General features: G+C 41.4%; 1 protein-coding gene across 1 annotated transcript; it reads left to right on the forward strand.

The window, feature by feature from the left end:
- Positions 1-121: 121 nt before the first annotated feature.
- On the forward strand, positions 122-4,072 carry irx1b (iroquois homeobox 1b). The gene is made up of 5 exons (XM_035681463.1): positions 122-605; positions 1,433-1,675; positions 2,067-2,883; positions 3,107-3,167; positions 3,807-4,072. Exons 1-5 carry the CDS (start codon positions 369-371, stop codon positions 3,853-3,855), a joined length of 1,407 nt encoding a protein of 468 aa, XP_035537356.1. The 5' UTR covers positions 122-368; the 3' UTR covers positions 3,856-4,072.
- Positions 4,073-17,937: the final 13,865 nt, after the last annotated feature.

Consider the following 17,937-nt stretch of genomic DNA (forward strand, 5'->3'; position numbering starts at 1 on the left):
ACACACACACACACACACGACCTAGGCTAACCAATGCACTAATCGCCTGCCCCGGGCATAGGAGGAGCTTGGTGCTTAAGTAGGCTGCCAATCAGTCAGTCAGCTCCACATCCAGAAGCTCCTGCGGCCAGACACACGCATCACTCCGCACTCGAGGTGCCAAACTGCGGCTGTGATACAACTCCGGGTCGGTGGAAGTGGAGGAGCTTGACAGTTTCTAAAAAAGGGGGACTCTGGTGATTTAGACACCCCCTTCATCCTCTTCTTCTTCTTTCTGGGGATTCTTACTTTCTCTTTTTTTCCCTGCCTCCTCTTGCTGATTTGGGGCTTTCACTTTGAGAGAGATTTACTGTACGCGTTCTTCGGACATGTCTTTCCCTCAGCTGGGGTACCCCCAGTTCCTCAGTGCCTCCCATGAGGTGTACGGGGGCGAGCGGCCGGCCTCAGCCCGGGAAGGAGGCACCGAGGGCGGCGTGAGCTCCTCCGCTACCGCCGCGGCTGTCGGCTCCATGCTGGGGATGTACGGGAGCCCATGGGCGGCTCATAACTACAGTGCCTTTCTGCCGTACAGCGGAGCCACAGACCTCGCACTCATATCCCAGATGGTGAGAGTTGATACTTGTTCAGACTGAAGCACCTCAGGTGTTAATGGTCTCTTGTTTATTGCAAACTAATGCGCCATTATCCAACAGTGTAAAGTGATTAGGCTCTACCTGTCATTCTTTTTCTGGGATATTTACTGTCGTTAACAAATAAGAATTGTATTAAGTCCAAATCGCCCATTGTGATTTAATTACAACATTTAATTACCTTCGTGTTTAATTGCTCAGTATATGTATTGTGGCAAAATATTGAATCATCACACACAGGAGAGATGTGTTATTTTAAGGTTAAAATGAAACTTTGCAACTGCAAATTCAGATCTTTTTGTGTGTGTAAATTAATTGAATTAAATCTGAAGGGGAAAATCACTGGTAATTTAGATGTAATCTACCGTAAAGTAGTAGCCTATCCTAGACGTTTTAGAAAAAACATAAAATATTAATTAGAAAAACACAATTAACAATTGATAATGTAAGTAATTAATAATGTAACGTAAAATTGTGTTAAACTGCTTAGAAATTAATTGTATTTATTATAAGTTCGTTAAATCGAAATAAAAATAGAAATACTAGAAATTAAATTAAATTAAAATAATTGTTATAGCCTATTTTCTTAATTCAGGATGTGTCTAATTCATAATTTCCTAATAAATCGCCCATTAGGTGCCAAATTAGCGGGGGATTGAAACTTTCAAAACTTTTTTTTGCTGCACAAATAAGAATTCAAATGTGGACTTTTGCACATTCTCTGAACTTGTAGAAGAAATCATTTTAGAGTCAAGTCGCTCAACAAGTTGTCACCTCTTTCTCTCTCTCCAATAACATTGCAGGGCTCCCAGTATGAGCTGAAGGACAACCCGGGGTCCCACCCGGCCTCTCTACCTGTCCACGCCGCTCAGGGCTTCTACCCGTACGGCCAGTACGCGTACGGGGACCCGTCGAGGGCCAAGACGGCCACCCGGGAGACCACCAGCACCCTGAAGGCCTGGCTGCAGGAGCACCAGAAGAACCCCTACCCCACCAAAGGAGAGAAGATAATGCTTGCCATCATCACACGGATGACACTCACACAGGTGGGTAATGTGTGTGGCCTGTGCCCCAGCAGCAGCCTCCAGACGGATAATTCATTACCATTTGCTTGTTTTTCTAAAGTTATGTCACCTCCTCTAAGAGCAATAGTTCATGATTCTACGTGTCACATTACTTAATATGATAATCCAGTTGCCACTTGTGTGACTGACACTTGAATAAAGTCACACTTCCACCCCGAGAGAGAAAAGTCTCCAGATACTTCTGATTTCAAAGCTCCTCTAATGATAACGAGGAATTATGGAGAAACAGGGTGATGAATAATGAGGCCTTTTGCATATTTAATCACATTTCCACTTTGCAGCCCCTTATTGTCAAACGAGCAGTGATTTATTCTGATTTATAATGCGTGAAACATATCCTTCCTTCCTCCAGGTTTCGACGTGGTTCGCGAACGCCCGCAGACGCCTGAAGAAGGAGAACAAGGTAACCTGGGGCCGCAGCGCCGAGGACCGGGACGGCCGCATCTTCAGTAGTGACAACGAGGACGAGCATGGCAAGAACGGAAGCGACGACGAAGACGAAGAGGAGGAAATTGATTTGGAAACTGTCGATATCGAGAGACCCGAGGAGCAGCGAGCAGCAGGAGAGCAGCAGGGCTCCGCGAAAGGAGAGGGAGAGGGAGAGGGAGAGGCAGGCCTGTCCGCCAGAGAGCAGGCCTCAGAGCCGAAGAGCTCGGACAGCAGCAGCAGGACGCTTTCTGTGGAGGGTCTGCGAGGGGTGGAGGCGGCTATTTCTCTCAATAGATCGCCCGTTGTCAAACTCGCTGTGGATCATTCACCCAGCAGACAGGAGTGCCAGAGACCGCAGCAGAGCAAACCCAAAATCTGGTCCCTGGCTGAGACCGCCACGGCCCCCGACAGCTCTCACAAAATTTCCTCCGCGGCCCATGCGCACCACCCGGCTTTGGCCTCCGCCGGCCACCCGGCCTTACTCCCGGGTCATGGGATATATACGTGCCAGATTGGCAAGCTGCACAACTGGGCCAACGCGGCTTTTCTGAATGCCAACTCTCTTTTGAACATGAGGTCGCTCCTCGGAGGGGCGCCGGCCGGGCACCTGCCTCTCCACGGCGCGGTGCCGGTTGCGCGTCATGACGCACGGGTGGCGGCGGCGACGGGCCCCGGAACTTCGGGCACAGAGGATGACAGTGATGTAGAATCGTCGGGGAGCTTCAGTCCAAAAAGAGACGGTATGGACCGCATTTGATTGCACAACCCTCTGCAATTAATCTGTTTACCGCACAGGCCTCAGCAGAGGCACTTTTACGCACGTGTCACCAAGAGCTGACCCAACAAAATAATTATCTATAGGACCATATAAGCCCGATTTACAAGTGAAAATGATTCAGAATGATGATGATAATTCTAACCAATAAATTGTTATTTATTTGGCTTTATTTTTCATTTTCACAGACGAAGAGAGCGACCACAGGCCTGATTCCCTGAAGTCCCCATTCCAACTGATCACCGACAGGTAACCTCGCACATTTGAAATCAATTTGGCTTTAAGACATTATCAACCTCAGTTTCTTCCCACATGTCTTCTGCTAAATGAACCTTAGAGCAGAGGTAAACACTGTTACACCTGACTGGGCAGAAGGCAGAACTCCGCACATAAATCATGCGATTGAGTCCCCACTTTAACGCCTCGTCAGGCAGCAGTCTAATATATCCTGCGGGGGGCCGCCCCCCCCCCCCTCCAACTACGCTGAGTTATCGCCACCTGTGTCATTTAAATAATCTGCCGCCATTTATTCACGCCCCCTTAGTGAATGCAGCTAATGTATGTCAAAGAAAGCGCTGATAGCAACATCAGGAATGTAGTGGAGGGTGAAAAGACATAAAACAATTTACTTATAGTGTTTTTGAATTTGCATAAATAGAGTTTAACATTGTTTTAGATGATCTTTAAAAACGAACTGGTAAATTATTTAAATGTGTGGATGAATGAAGACCTATTTTTTTGACAGTGCATTTGTATTTAGAACACAGGCCTAATGATACATTGTATACATACCTTTTTATTTCCCAATATTTGAGGAAATTGATCTCACTGTTACACTTATTTGACCTCTGACCCATGCTTTCTTCTTGTTCTTCTTCCTCACTTCAGACCTCACCATGGGACAGCACCACAGCGGGTTCTGACAACAACATCATGAGAAGACAAAGGAAAAAAAAGAAAGAAAAAAGAGAGGAATAATTTTATTTAACGGAGGACAGTTTAATGAAGGATATTTTTTGACGGGGCAACCTGTCATAGTATTACTGTTTAGCTTTTACATGCAAAAGAGATGGTTGTTTTGTCACAGATTTGCTCGTATCTCTCTTTTATGTCCTATGTTCTTTTCTTCGCCTCTTCTGTTGTGAATGGAAACCTTGAAAATTGTAAATACAGGATATGAATTTGTCTTTAAAGAATATATTTTTTGGGAACTAAATAAATGTCATTATAGTCATTTATTATTGTAGACTTTTTTCCCCGAATCAAATTAGAAATTGTTCGTGATCCGTCAAAAATGTCAAGAAAATCAGGGGGGAGAGGGGGTGACTTAAACTTTTATTTTTCAGAAAGGGTTTTTAGGGTCGATCTAGATTTTTATAGATCTAGATTTTTATAGTTAATTCACAGTATGTTATTAAATCCGACAGACATACATTTTAATGTGAAGATTATAATTAATTCCAAAAGAAATTCTTTTTTTTATTTTTCCTCCGTCTAAGAAATTAAGTGAGAAGACACAGATTAAGTATTTTGAAGGAAAATGATGCATTTATATGAATATACAGATAATACAGATATAAAATATTATTGATTTCCACTTATTTAATGATGATAAATTCTTAAAAGGTAAGTACACTGTACCTACCTTTTAATAATTTACTTCCTCACTGTGTCTAGTTTGTGTCACACTCTCCATGCCAGCTAAACCACGCAGTGTCAGCCCTTTTTAGCAAGAAAAGTCTCACCCTTATTGAAATCTGCACTCTCGCCAAAACTCAGAGACTTATGCCAGCGCCTTGGAAGCCACTGCAAACGCTGCGGAAATTGAAAATTGAAGATTTCCAGGACCTTATGAACCTGCGCCTGTGCTTTCAGCCCAGGCCTCCTTGCTTTAATGTTGGATTATACCCCCTCAGTGCCACCACTGCCGCCTCTGAAATATGGATCAGACGGCAGGAAAGGCCAGCAGCCAGTATGGGGGCGGCAGCTCAGGGGGAGATGGATGGGAGGGGAGAGGATCGGGGGTTTGTGTGTCACTCCTCTGAGCCATCCTTGACGTTCACAGGCCCAAAGACGGGGCGGAGAGAGTGTGGATAGTGGGGGGTCTTAGGGCTGATAATAGTTAGTGTTTCTCAAAGCTGTGCTCCTATATACATGCTTGGATTAACAGCAGATCATGCATGGCACATGATTTGGGTTCTCCGGCTTCTGAAGTGGCATGGAAAGCCTCAGGTTCATGTACAGACACAATTTAGATTTAATTGTAAATTTAAACTAGCTATGCAGACTATAGAACAATGTAAAAGTTGTATATTAAGCAACTGTTTTAGGTTCACACTTAAGTTCTATAGTCTAATGCTTATCAACTCTTGGTAAAATTTTGTTGAATTTCAGGAGGTCTAGTGAAGTCTATAAATAGTCTGCATTTAGATTGGATTACTGAAAGGGTTAGAATTAGCATTAAATTGTTTCAGGTTGTGTACGTGGTCTGCAAAGGCGCAACAAATATGTGTTGTAAAGCCACTTTCTGCCATTTAATAGCCTAATATCACCAGTTGACAGCTATGGGGTACTTTTGTATTTACTTTATTGTTATGTCTAAACAATGAGCTATAATGGAAACTTGTTTGGGTGTGGCCCTGGCTACTCCAGTATAGTAAAGAGCACAGTGAAATGGTGATTTGAGCAGGTATGGTACACACTGACACAAACACAGCGACTAGGTTCATGGACCCGGAGATTAACTCAATGCTGCCACCTCACTCTCAGTAAAAGTAAAGCAGTACTTTATGGGGTAAAGTGTGTCTGTGTCCCCAGTGAGGTACAATACACCAAACTTTTCTGCAAGTCCACTTTTAAATTCCTACCAGTTGTTAATGTAGGAATTTATAAGAAATGTATTGGTGCAGACTATGCAAAGATGCCATTTCAGCTGACAAACACCGAAACAAACCCAATGATGTTATACATCTTACTAAGTGTATGTAATCACTGCCTACTGAAAACTACATATCTTCAAATTTGGCAATTTAAAATGTCTGTGTTGCCTTATTCTATGAGAAAATTCCCCCACTTCCTTAGATAGAGTAAATAAGGCATTTAAAATTATTTATATAATTATCATTATTTGAAAAATGCATTGGAAAAAAGCTGAAAGCATTGGAAACAAGGAAACAATGACAATTTGGAGAGACATGGTTTTCACAGGGTAGAAACAATGTTATGCTGCTAAATACATTATGGCTATTATTAATTCTATTTCTATTTGACTCAAATGACCAAAATGTACTGCTGTGCTAAACTAATTTGTATCTTTATGGAGGATCAGAAAATATACTATCAGGCCAAAAATGCCCCCATCATGGTACATGTGTGAAAAATGTAGTATCGAATTAATGCAATATATGTTACTGTAAAATATTTTAAAAATATAATGGATATATTTACTTAGGCTGATCTTGAACTGGAAGTCAGACCTCTCAGTTTTATTTACGTATAAACAACCTTAAAAGAATAGTTTGACATTTTAGGAAATCCAGTAATTTGCTTTCTTGTCAAGAGTTAGATGGTACATGACCCCTTTAAAAACCACAAAATATTGTTTTTACACTGTTGTTTTTGTATGAATTTAACAAAACAAAAACAAAAAGTGTTAATTAGTGAGGGTTAGAGTTGCCGGTAGATGGATTCAAACTTGAGCCAGAGCCAGGCTAGCTGGTAACAATCTTATCTAAATCTTGTCAAGAAAAATAAATTAGCGCATTTCATAAAATTCTCTACTATTACTTGAAATCTAACACATGTGTATGAGCTGTGGGGGAAATAATAGCGTCGTGATTTGTGCGGCGGTGTTTTCAGGTGCTGAAGATTTTCTCCTCACTCAAAAAGTCTGCATTTCTTAATTCATAAATCCATCCAACCACCCATCCTTTCACAGAGTCAGAAAACAAGAGATAGAAAGAGCAAACTGGAGTCTAAAGAGAGCAAACGAGAGAGGGAGAGAGATGATGCAGTGCGAGCTGTCATTGATGTGAGAACAGCATGGAAGGGAGCCAGACACTTGAGGCCATTTTCACTTCCTCTGCCAAATCTGACAGACTGCCATCAGCACCGCTGAGGAGAATATCAGCCACTCTTTCTCATATACACACTTCGCTTTTTCTACACTTCATCCCAGCCAGATCACGCTACTGTTCTTCCAAGTACCCAAACAATATGTTATTCTTTCAAAAGTTGGATATCAGCGAGCTTAGCATGATGGGGCTGAAAATGACATCAAATGGCCGTTTAATCAGTTACACAGCGTGCCCAAAACATGTTTCGTTATGAAAGGAGTGGAAAAAGTATGCAGATCCAAAATATGATTAGTGTTTCCTGGCGGGTGGCGCCGGAAACTTCTTCAGAGTTTCAAGTTTGTGCTTCATGTTAGTTGTTTGTCACCCAAGCTGCCCCAAAACTTTTCAAAAATAGAACTGGTACACACTGTAAAAAGCCATAAGTGGGAAAAACAACCATCGCTAATACTCCTGAATCACACTCTCTTTCAGTGGAGTTTTTAGAGGCGTATCGGCCCCTCAAACTCTCAGTGTGAATAGAGTCTTCATTGGTGCTTTGGTATTCTCATATAGGCTCTTTGGTGAGCTCTAATCCCTATTAAAGAGGTAGATTATAGAAGGGATTTGTCTTTGATTTGCCTGTCCCACTGCTCTTTTCTGTCAGCACCTCGCTCTCTCTATGTATCCTTCCCTCGTTCTTTTTCTCGCTGCTTCTCTGTCTGTCTTGACGGGATGGTCAGGGATTGAACAATGATTGCCTCCATGTGTCATCCCCCTCACACTCCCACCCTCAGCCATCCTCCTGTGATTATGGCCACATGTATGAGGGCCCCCGGTCGCCTGAATAGATTTGTTAAAGGCCCCCAGTGGATGAGAGAGGCCCAGGCCCCATAGCCTGGCCCTCGTGTGCAGATCTATTCCCTTTTCGAGGCACTCTGCATGGGGGTGAGCTCCCGGCCAGTGCCCCCCCTCCACCCCTACAGTGGCTACCCCTCCTACTCTTCTCCGCTCCTCCGCCACACAGAGATAATCAGGCTTATGTAAAGACGACGTGCTCTTTTGACAGTCATCAGCTCATCAGTGATCCAATCAAGCCCAAATCCGCCATTGTTCGCAGCTGAAAGTGTCTCAAATCCGCTTGTGCAGGAGAGAGGGGCTGCGCTCTTTATCCTGCCAATCACTCCTGACATTCCTGCCCCTGTTGCCATGGCCTGGGGTCAAAGGTTGAGAAAACAGAGAGCATGAACTGACTTGGGGAGAATGGCGGGGAGCTAAAGGAGGGACTCTCCGCGCAACGGCCCCATTGGTCAGCCAACGCAGGGGGTAAATGTAGACAAGTTAGGACTCTATAGCCCCGCTGAGAGGGCCAGCCGGACAGAAAGAGACATGGGCAGGGGAGGAGAAAGAAGGGGGGACGGAGAGGCAGAGAAAGGGCCAAGGGAAGAGAAAGAGGGCAAGAGAGGTGTGTGTGGAGAAAGGAGGAAAAAGAGGGTTAGGGAGTGACAGTGTTTGATCGCCAAATAGGCTTTGCGGAGCTTGACCTCGAGGGGCTCGGAGAAGAAAAGGCCTGACACACAGTTAAAGGCTGCGGAGAAGAATTAATGAACATGCAAGTTAATATTTCTTGAATTTTAATGGATTTTCTGCACTTTAAATGTAGAAATCAAACATTGTTTCCCCGCAGCAAAACAACCCATATAATTAGTTATGCCAACAATAAATGAGTGTTTGATGCGTGTGTGTGTGCGCATTGCTAGCTGCTGGACTGTAATTTGAAATGGAAATGTACCTCCCAACGCAATGAAGCTAATGCATGTCATTGCAGGATAAGCGGGGCACTGGGTTAAATCTGTTGTAATGTTGTCAAAAGAATAATTTTCTGTACCCAATGTATACGTAAGTGAGCAAATGTTTAGCCTAGACAAGATATCATAGGGAATTTACACCATTCGCTGTTCCTCCATAGGGATTAGTGGAATTAACCGTTTACACAAAAGCAAAGTATCAAAACTCATGGGTAATTCAACAAGCTTCACAATTCTGAGTTTACAGAGTGCTGCTTCTTAGCCGGCGTTTATTGTGGCGTTGCAGCTGCGAGTACCGTACAGACAAATAGCAAACATTGTCAATGCCTTTTAAAGGAGACAAATTTAATATACAGGGAAAATACACACAACAAATACTATGAAAGGGTGGGAGTGATAAGTCTTTTCTCTTGTTGTCTGCCCATTCATGGCAATAATCTGAGGAAAGAAGCAGATTAGGACAGAGGGAGGGTTGAGTGTTCGCATCGCTGGCTCCTTTCAGCCATTTTGAAACAATGTTTATCCACTGGTTTGTTATAGTGTAGCAACTTAGCTGAGTGTACTGCTGTGAGAGTCCTGAGAGGGCTGAGGACTCGCTGCGTCTTTGTTCAGCATCCATTGAGATACATTGGTGTATTGGAGCGGGGCGGAGAAGCCGCACAAAATGAATTCATATGTGATCTCGGCAATTTCTCTAATTTGCACCTCCGTTTGTGAAATATCTGGCAAGTATTGCAGGGAATATGCTCATTCAAGTCTCATAGTAGGCTTATACAGCCTTTGTTTGCACATAGGAAGAACATTCTTTAATGATCACCTTTGTGGGATCTAAAACACCAAAAATCTTTGTCTTTATCAATATTTTTTGTGGTTATCAAGCCTAAAAGTCCGTTTTTTTAAAACAAGAATATATATAAGAGCAAACCTGAGGAAGCTGCAAGCGAAGTACGTTGCTCGCTCTTAAATAAAATCACAGTAAAGTTATTCCAGTGTGAGGTGGTCAATTCTCATTGCTTACTCCGGACTTTTTTTGGCAGTGGATGTGGATTTTTACAAGAATATATATATATGTATATATATACATTTTACTTGTTATCAGTAACTTAAAACAAGACAGGAGAAAAAATACAAGTAGAATAGTGCACTACAATCATAAAAAAAAGCCCAAACAGCTATCATTGTCATAAACAGGTTAATATTATCTGGCTGCACTGGTGTGGGTTAGTTGGTCCACCGTTTTGGTCCAGACTGAAATAACTATTAAACAGATGAAGCAAATCATCAGAGGTTGAATCCTATTAACTTTGGTGATTTCCTGACTTGTCCTCTCTTGCAAGATCAGAATTATAAGTTCTCACTTATCCAGTGAAATATCTAAACATCTACAAGATGGACTGACTCAAACATACATACATGGTTCCTGAATGATGTATCCTAATCACTTGGTAACTTTTCCTTTAGCCCCACCAGGATGTTGACATTTGTGTACAGACATACATTTTCCCCTTAGGTTGGAACGTAGAAACTGATCCCTTAACTTTCCATACAGGACAGACATGCATCAGCAGGGGAACATTTGAACTTGTCCAGCATTTTGGTTTATGACCAAGTGCCTGCAAAATTAATGAAATTCCCATCAGTCTTAGCAGTGCTTTGTGTCATCTAAGATGGTTAACTTTGTATATATATCTGCAAAACATAAGCACGTGTGAACATGTTGGCATGCTCATAAAAACAAATACAGTACAGGAGACATATTTCAACCAGCTTCCAATACAAATCCACTGTTTTTCAATTATATCAGAAACAGCTTGAAATTAAATCATCGTACAGGAAAATCTTTAAGCAGACCTTGAAACCACACTGCCGAGCTAGAGAATAATAAAAGATAAGAACTGACACGAATCAAATTTGGGTTTTTCTCAGGTACTGTAACCTCTAGAGTGCAACCCCCACCCCCCCCCCCCCCCCCCCCCCCCCCGCTGTCTTTCACTCTCTTGATAATGATAGATGACTCGTGGGTCACATATCTTCACAGTGTAATTACACATGAAAAGCGTGCATGTGCATACACACACACTATCATTCTACACACACACGCACGCACACACAGTTGCAGAGTAATGTGAGTCCTCATTCATCTGCCCAAGTCGTTTAGGGTAATAGAGCTTAATGGAGTATATTAACCCTGTCCAGCTTGCATCCCCCCTCAGATGTGTGTGTGTGTTCATGCACGTGCACAGGGAAAAACCTGCCAACTGTTTATCTGTGAGGGACACACACAGACACACACACACACACTGGGGGAGCAGAGATCTGGTTTCCCACTGTCACAGATGCTTACCCGCCTCTCCATTAGTGATGTGATTGGAGTGGACACAGAAAACCAGCAGTCTCGTTCCCACAGGGGCAATCTGAGGAAATTATTGCCCCGCTCCTCTCCGGGGAATGTCAGCGCTCCAGAAAGAGGCACTTAATCGACTGCTATCACATGCAACTCTCTGTCAACCGCATAGCATGAGTTTTCAAGCATTTGGTGTGGATTAATACTTTGTGAAATAGCGTGTGATGATATGTGATCAGTCATGGCACACAGTAAGAGGCTCTTTATGTGTGGAATCAGGAGATCAGACACTGGGAAAGTGACAAACAGATGATCACTGAAGAATGAAGATTGATACAATAGTCAAGATCTTCAGTCGGTTTTTATACCATTGTGTGAGACAAGTAGGAAATCATTTTGTAATCTATAAAGAACCTTATAGTATTTAATCTAGGTTGTCTATCCTGATGCAAGTGCTCCAAGAATGTGACAAAAAATGATTAAGATAAATCCATAAGGGTGTAAACTTAGCAAGGTAAGATGTTGGGTTGGATGCTGCTGGTGGCCAAAAAATCCTGGGAGGTCCAGTCCGAGATGTAACATGAAATCTGCAACCACACCCAAGTGATCGCATGCGGACAAGCAGACCTGCTGTACTGTCTTTGGTCGGTCACAAAACTGTGGGCGGCCTTTTCACCCCGGTCAATAACAACTGCAAGTTGAGATCATTGGCTTCCATCAGGCTAACACCACACACACACAAACACACACACGCACAAACACACATACTACCATCACTACAGTAAGGTTGTAGTTCCCTAAACCACCAGAGGATGGCACCTGAGGTCTAAGCAGTGGCACTGCAGTAGTCATGTGAAACACTGGGGGAAAATATAGCTCTGATTTCCCTTTTCATGCTATCCCCCAAACTAAACATCTAAAGTAGACACTAGTGTATTGCTCTGAGGTTAAATGAGGACCCCATTTTTCTAGGATCTCTATAAATATTCACTTTGTAACTTGTACATTTAGCTTACTGAAGTTCTTTCATGTGCAATTCTTAATAATTTTTTTTTAATTTTTGGTCTTTTAAACCAAAGAAGTAAGTACAAAGATGTTAGTATGGCTTCATACTTATGTTCTGCTCTCATAAAAAACTTAATGAACATCCTGTTTTATCACCTTGATACTTAATGACATTTCCTTTGTGACATGATTCTGAACTGACAGCATGTTTCAGATAGTGGTGGAAGAAGTACACAGTAAAAGTAGCAATACCACAGTGTAGAAAATAGTAAGAGTTCTGCATTCAGAATTTTATTTGACTAAAAGTGCAAAAGTAGTGGCATCAAAGTACATTTAAAGGTCCAGTGTATAACATTTAGGAATATTTATTGGCATTGGTATTATTTATTATGTTGAACCGTGCTTCTCCAGTAGCTGGGACAAACCAAACACTGGCTGTAGGGCCTTTTGCGTTTTTTGTTTTTGCATTTTAAGTTTCATGACCCCCATAGTTTCTCCTACACCCTTCACAGCCCGTTCTCATTCCCAGGTCGTCAAATACAGATGCCAGTGGTGTTCAGTACACTGCTAGATGCCACTTAATCCGAAACACTTGTCCTTTAAAGTATCAATTAGTATGTAAGTACTTGATGATGATGTTTCAGGTAAAGGTGGGGATCATTTGAATTACTTTATATACTGCTGGGTAGCTTGTGAATGTCAAAGGATCAGTATAGTCTTATCTTATCTAACCTATAATAAGAAATCATAATTTATTTGTTAATTATTTTTTGTATCTTTATCCTGAATATGTAAAGTAACTAGTAACCAACAATATCAAATAAATGTAGTGGAGTAAAAAATACAACATGAACATACATGAAATGTAGTGGTGTGGAACTATAAAGTAACATAAAATGGAAATACTCAAGTAAAGAACACACAAAAATGTGTATAGTACTTCACTGAATGTACTTAGTTGGTTAAATACAAAGGAAATTCACATGCTCTGTATCAAAGATTGGTTTCCGTCCCAAATCAATTTTGAGTCTATATCTGTAGTTTAAGTTTTTTCATACTAAAGTTCTAACAGAGACTCTCTAACTGATCCCAAACGTAAGTAAAGTCACTATGTAGGACAACACATACAACACCATAGAGTCTATAACATATAAATATGAAATAATGCCCAAAGGCAAAGGTAAGGATTATCACTTCAATTCTTTTCTACATATTTGGTTTTAATAATGGTTAGAAAAGAAGAACAAAATGATTGATACATTTAGTCAAAGCTGGCACAATTTTCAGCAAAAGCATATACAAATACTTATAAAAACCCACTGTACACTTCATGCTCAGCCCCAAACATCAGGTAGACACAGTTAGAGAGTAGCTGGTGAACATATTGGAGCATTTAGCAGCTAAAGAGACAGATATTTCCATCACGAGTTAATAGAAACCAAACACAGAGCTAAAACAAGAAAGTAAATATTGGATTTATATTTGCTAGGTGGAAGGAAACATGACTCCAAATGAATAATAATGTTGTTGCTGGATGTGTAAATGACCTAACAAGTTTGCTGTAGCAAACTTAAAAGTTGATGATATGATGTGTCAGTGCTGCCCCCACATGGCCACAAAATGCACTTATTGCGGGTTAAAAGTGGTCGATTTTGCAATTGCAACAGCAGGGGGGTCTATGGGAAGCCACACAAAGAGGAGGTAAAGCAAATGTCAGCACAAGGAAGGGTTAAATCTAGAGAAACAATAAAATAGCAGACCACCAATGATAAAGAAACTGTAAAACAACTGGTTGGAAAACAGGCTAAATATGAGTTATAGTAGCAGGTAGAATATAAATGAACAGAAATCAAGGCAGACCAAGAGAGATGAAAGACAAATAAACAGATAGAAGATCAGTGAGAGAGTTAAGATAGGTTAAAGTGTTTGTTAAAGGCTCTATCGGTCCCTGTGGACTGAGGCTTGAAGAGCTGAATAATGTATGTCCGCTCCTGGAGTAATGAAGTGGAAGTGATAGGGAGGAATACGGCTGGCCTCTCAGGGCTCAACGCAAACTGTACACACTCTTAAGAGCTGCCTGTAGCCTAAACCTGTCTCCCTCTCTGCCTCTCCTGTCTCCGTCCACTTCTTCTACACACACACACACACTTACACATGCACACTGCACAGCGGCTAAGAGGGTTAGCTTGTCTCTGTTCCCGTATCCTACATCATTGATGAGGAAGACCAGGGCATTTATAGTATCCCAGCAGCTCCAGGATCTTCCATGAGGCTCTTATTAGACAGGAGCAGAAGAGCAGCAGATAGCATGGCTGCTGCTCAGTGGTAAGACAGGTACTCGGTGTTGGCAGCCTTGTTTGTGGATCAGATCGAGCCTGGTTTGCGCTTGTACTCGGTCGGTGCTATTGTGCTTAACAAGAGACAGTCGCTGTAGGCCGTGTCTTGTGGTGAAAAGAAAGGGCTATTTTCTTTCCTCATGATCCATTTATTGCTTGTCCTCCTCTGTCCTCTTCTTTCTCTACGAATATAACCCCTCTTTTGTCACAGAGCAGAGGCTGGAAAAGAGATAGAAAAGTTACCTCGTGTTACCCCTGTGTTCATTTGTCTGATGGTGGAACGCTGTGAGCAGAGCAAGTGTTTTAACAAAGATCCCAAAGCACACAGATGTTAGATGAATAACTGTCTTATCTTTTGTTGTTGTCCGCCTTAAAGAGGACGTTAAAGAAACAGTTTGTCATGTTGAGAATCACTTTTATAGTCTGAGTTAGAAGAGAAGATCAATACCACTTTCTTATGTATGTGCTAAGCTAAGCTAACCAGCTTGGTTACAGGAGGAAACTGCTAGCCTGGCTCACCAATTAATATGTTATATCTTGTGTAACTTCCAAGAGTCTTGTCTTGTCTCTTGGGTTGCTAAGCAACCAGCCTAGACTCCAGGAAGTCACTATCCTGGCTGAGAAATAGTCCGGCACCTAATGCCATATTTGCAATATCAACCAATTCTTTATTTTATTTATTTATTTTTTTTTTTTACCCCTATTCATGGGGCCATTTCCTCTCCACTCTAAGACAGCCAACATGAAAACAATAAAATCATGTTTTTACTCAGGTTGTTGGAAGCACTCTTACTTCAGTTTCGGGCCCTTCAGCACCACCAGATAATATATTTTTGTGAAAAAGCTAAACCCAAGACGAAGGCTCAAAAAGCATCTACATGTTAAACAGTGATTAAAATTGCATAGATCTCAGACTTTAAGGTAGAAAATATTCAAATGCGGCGTACTGTGATTGAAAGAACTTGTGATTGGAGTTGTTTGGCCCTCTTTTCCAAACACTTTCCGCTCTGCCTAGCCCTCCTCCTGCTCTCACATTAACATGCTTCTATCATTAACCCCTATGCTCCACCTACTGCATAATGGCTAGAGCTGGATGCGGGAAGGAGAGAATAAGTATGTGTTTCCTTTCTTTCTTTTTTTTTTTAGAGGAGCATCTTAAATGAATGATTGATGCTAGGGGAGCAAGATCAGAAAGATATAATCACGGTCTAACGAACTCAGAGCCTTAAGAAATATATACTGGAGGAATGCCATAAATTTATAAACACACCATATATTAATATTATAGGGGTCTATTGAATATTCAAAAAGAGGGAAATAACATAATCTATCCACCTCCATGTGCAATGCTTTATATTCTTTTTACCCAGAAAGAATGTAACAAAGCTTGGGAGATAGACCCTGTCTCAATGATGTCTGCTCATTCATCTATACCTCACCAAGTTATTTTCCCCATAAACTATATGAAACCAAGATTAAACACAGTCATGTTCATTGTCAGTGGCTAAACAAATTGCCATTCTCTGTGAGTGACATGTGTTTTGTGTGAAAACGTGCAATGGCAGTGTGGGGAGATAACTTCATTTCCAAGCTTTGAGCACAGATGAGGGAGAGACAGTTAGTCCGTGTTCAGTATATGAGCACCTTTCACGGGACAAATGGAATGTCAATCAAGCTCCGGTACACAGATGCCTTCTCCCCTGTGGGGCCCGAGATGCTTTCTGGTGATGCAGCTCTGTTGTTCCAGCCCTACTCCGGGTGCACTGGGAATATTTTGTCCTTTTACCCCTCCACATCCCCTCGCTCCATTTCAGATCCCCTGACTATTAACGATTTCTTCTGCTCCCCAAGTTTGCTTCCTTAGGCTTTCCCTCCTTTCCACATCCATTTCTTCATGTTGGATTTCCTGAAGTTTCTTACCTGTCTCTCCTTTTGTCACTCATTTCTTCTTTCTCTTCATAACCTCTCATGGACTTCCCATTTTGATTCTCCTCTCCACATCCTCCAAAATAAGGGACTGTACAAAAATTATTACGGTAGGGAGAGGTTATGACTCCTATATTAATTTTATAAAAAATAAAGACCCTCCCTGACATTATTAACATTTTCTTTAGACCCATTTGTTGACCTAGAAAATAAACCCCTTTAAAATATCTCAAAATAATATATTTATGCTGCTAATCAAACAGCCACAGAATGATTGAATCGGGAAAAGGCAGCTGCTCTCTGGACTTCATGTTATGTCGCGCCCAATCTGCACCCCTGTCTCCTAGAAATTACATTTATATACAACAAACTTGAAACAACAATTTTTTTTATGGAAACATAAAATGAACATAAAAAATAACATAATTAGGAAATGTTTTTAATTAACTATTGGTCAAGTTGAAGACTTGATGCTAATACATGCTAATACTGAACATATCAGTAAAATGTTCACTGACAACATATTTCATTTGTATCTCCCCCAAAATATTCAGTCTTGCAATCTTAACATTTACCTGAAACCACAGTCTTTCCCTAATGTTAACTAAAGTGCTTTTGTTGCGCAGACCAAGCTTTCACAGCAGTCTGGTTGCAAACTCAGGACTCTGGAGACGAAGTCCTGCGCTCAGATGTAACGTTTGATTGACTCCAAACATAAACCAGCCAACGATTATAATTCTCATCACAATGTAATTAGGAAAACAATAAACATAATTTCTAGGAGACAGGGTTGGTCTGCAGTTTCCAAAGCACACAGTCAAATATCTCTGACAGCCAGGTTTGTGATGTAACTATTTGATCAATTTGAATTTTACAATAAATCCTAAAAGAGTATAATGAATCTGGGATGAGGACCAAATTAAAAGACCCTTCCCAGCTAACTAACCTCCCTTCACCAAAGACAAATACCTCTTCCTTCTCTGACTCCCTTCTTCCCACTAATCATTTTCATACAGTCCCTAATTCTGTTCTTCTGTCTCTTATCAGGCTACCCCTAAAATTCTTTACTTCTGCCATTTTCCACAAATGTATTCAATTATTTTTAACACCACAAGTTCCCCATGCCTTTTACACTTGCCCTGGTCTTCATCACCCCCTACTTACATAAAAAAATGAATGAAGATCTAAAGGTGGATTGAAAAGAAAATTAGAGAAATGTTTCCACTTCACCAGGACAGCTTAAGACTTTATTATTAAAAACATGACAAGCCATTCAGTTGGTAAAGGTGCTTACTCAAGGGAATGCAGAGAGTGTTTATTCTTTGATTAATTTGCTTGAAGGAGACCTGAAATTTCCCCACTCATGAATATGTGGATGACAGGGAGATTTCTCCGTGGTGACAAGTTATCTAAACTACAGGGCAAAACGATTATGCTAATATCAGGTTGTAGTCATCAATCATCTCGTGTCAATGTGGTGTCAAGGCATCACGTTCCTGATCCCCCCTCTGGCCATAGCACTGTGTGTGTGTGTGTGTGTGTAGGAGT

The sequence above is a fragment of the Morone saxatilis genome, unplaced genomic scaffold (assembly GCF_004916995.1).
Source record: "Morone saxatilis isolate NCDOM2014 unplaced genomic scaffold, NCSU_SB_2.0 Contig9, whole genome shotgun sequence".
Classification (NCBI taxonomy): Eukaryota; Metazoa; Chordata; class Actinopteri; family Moronidae; genus Morone; species Morone saxatilis.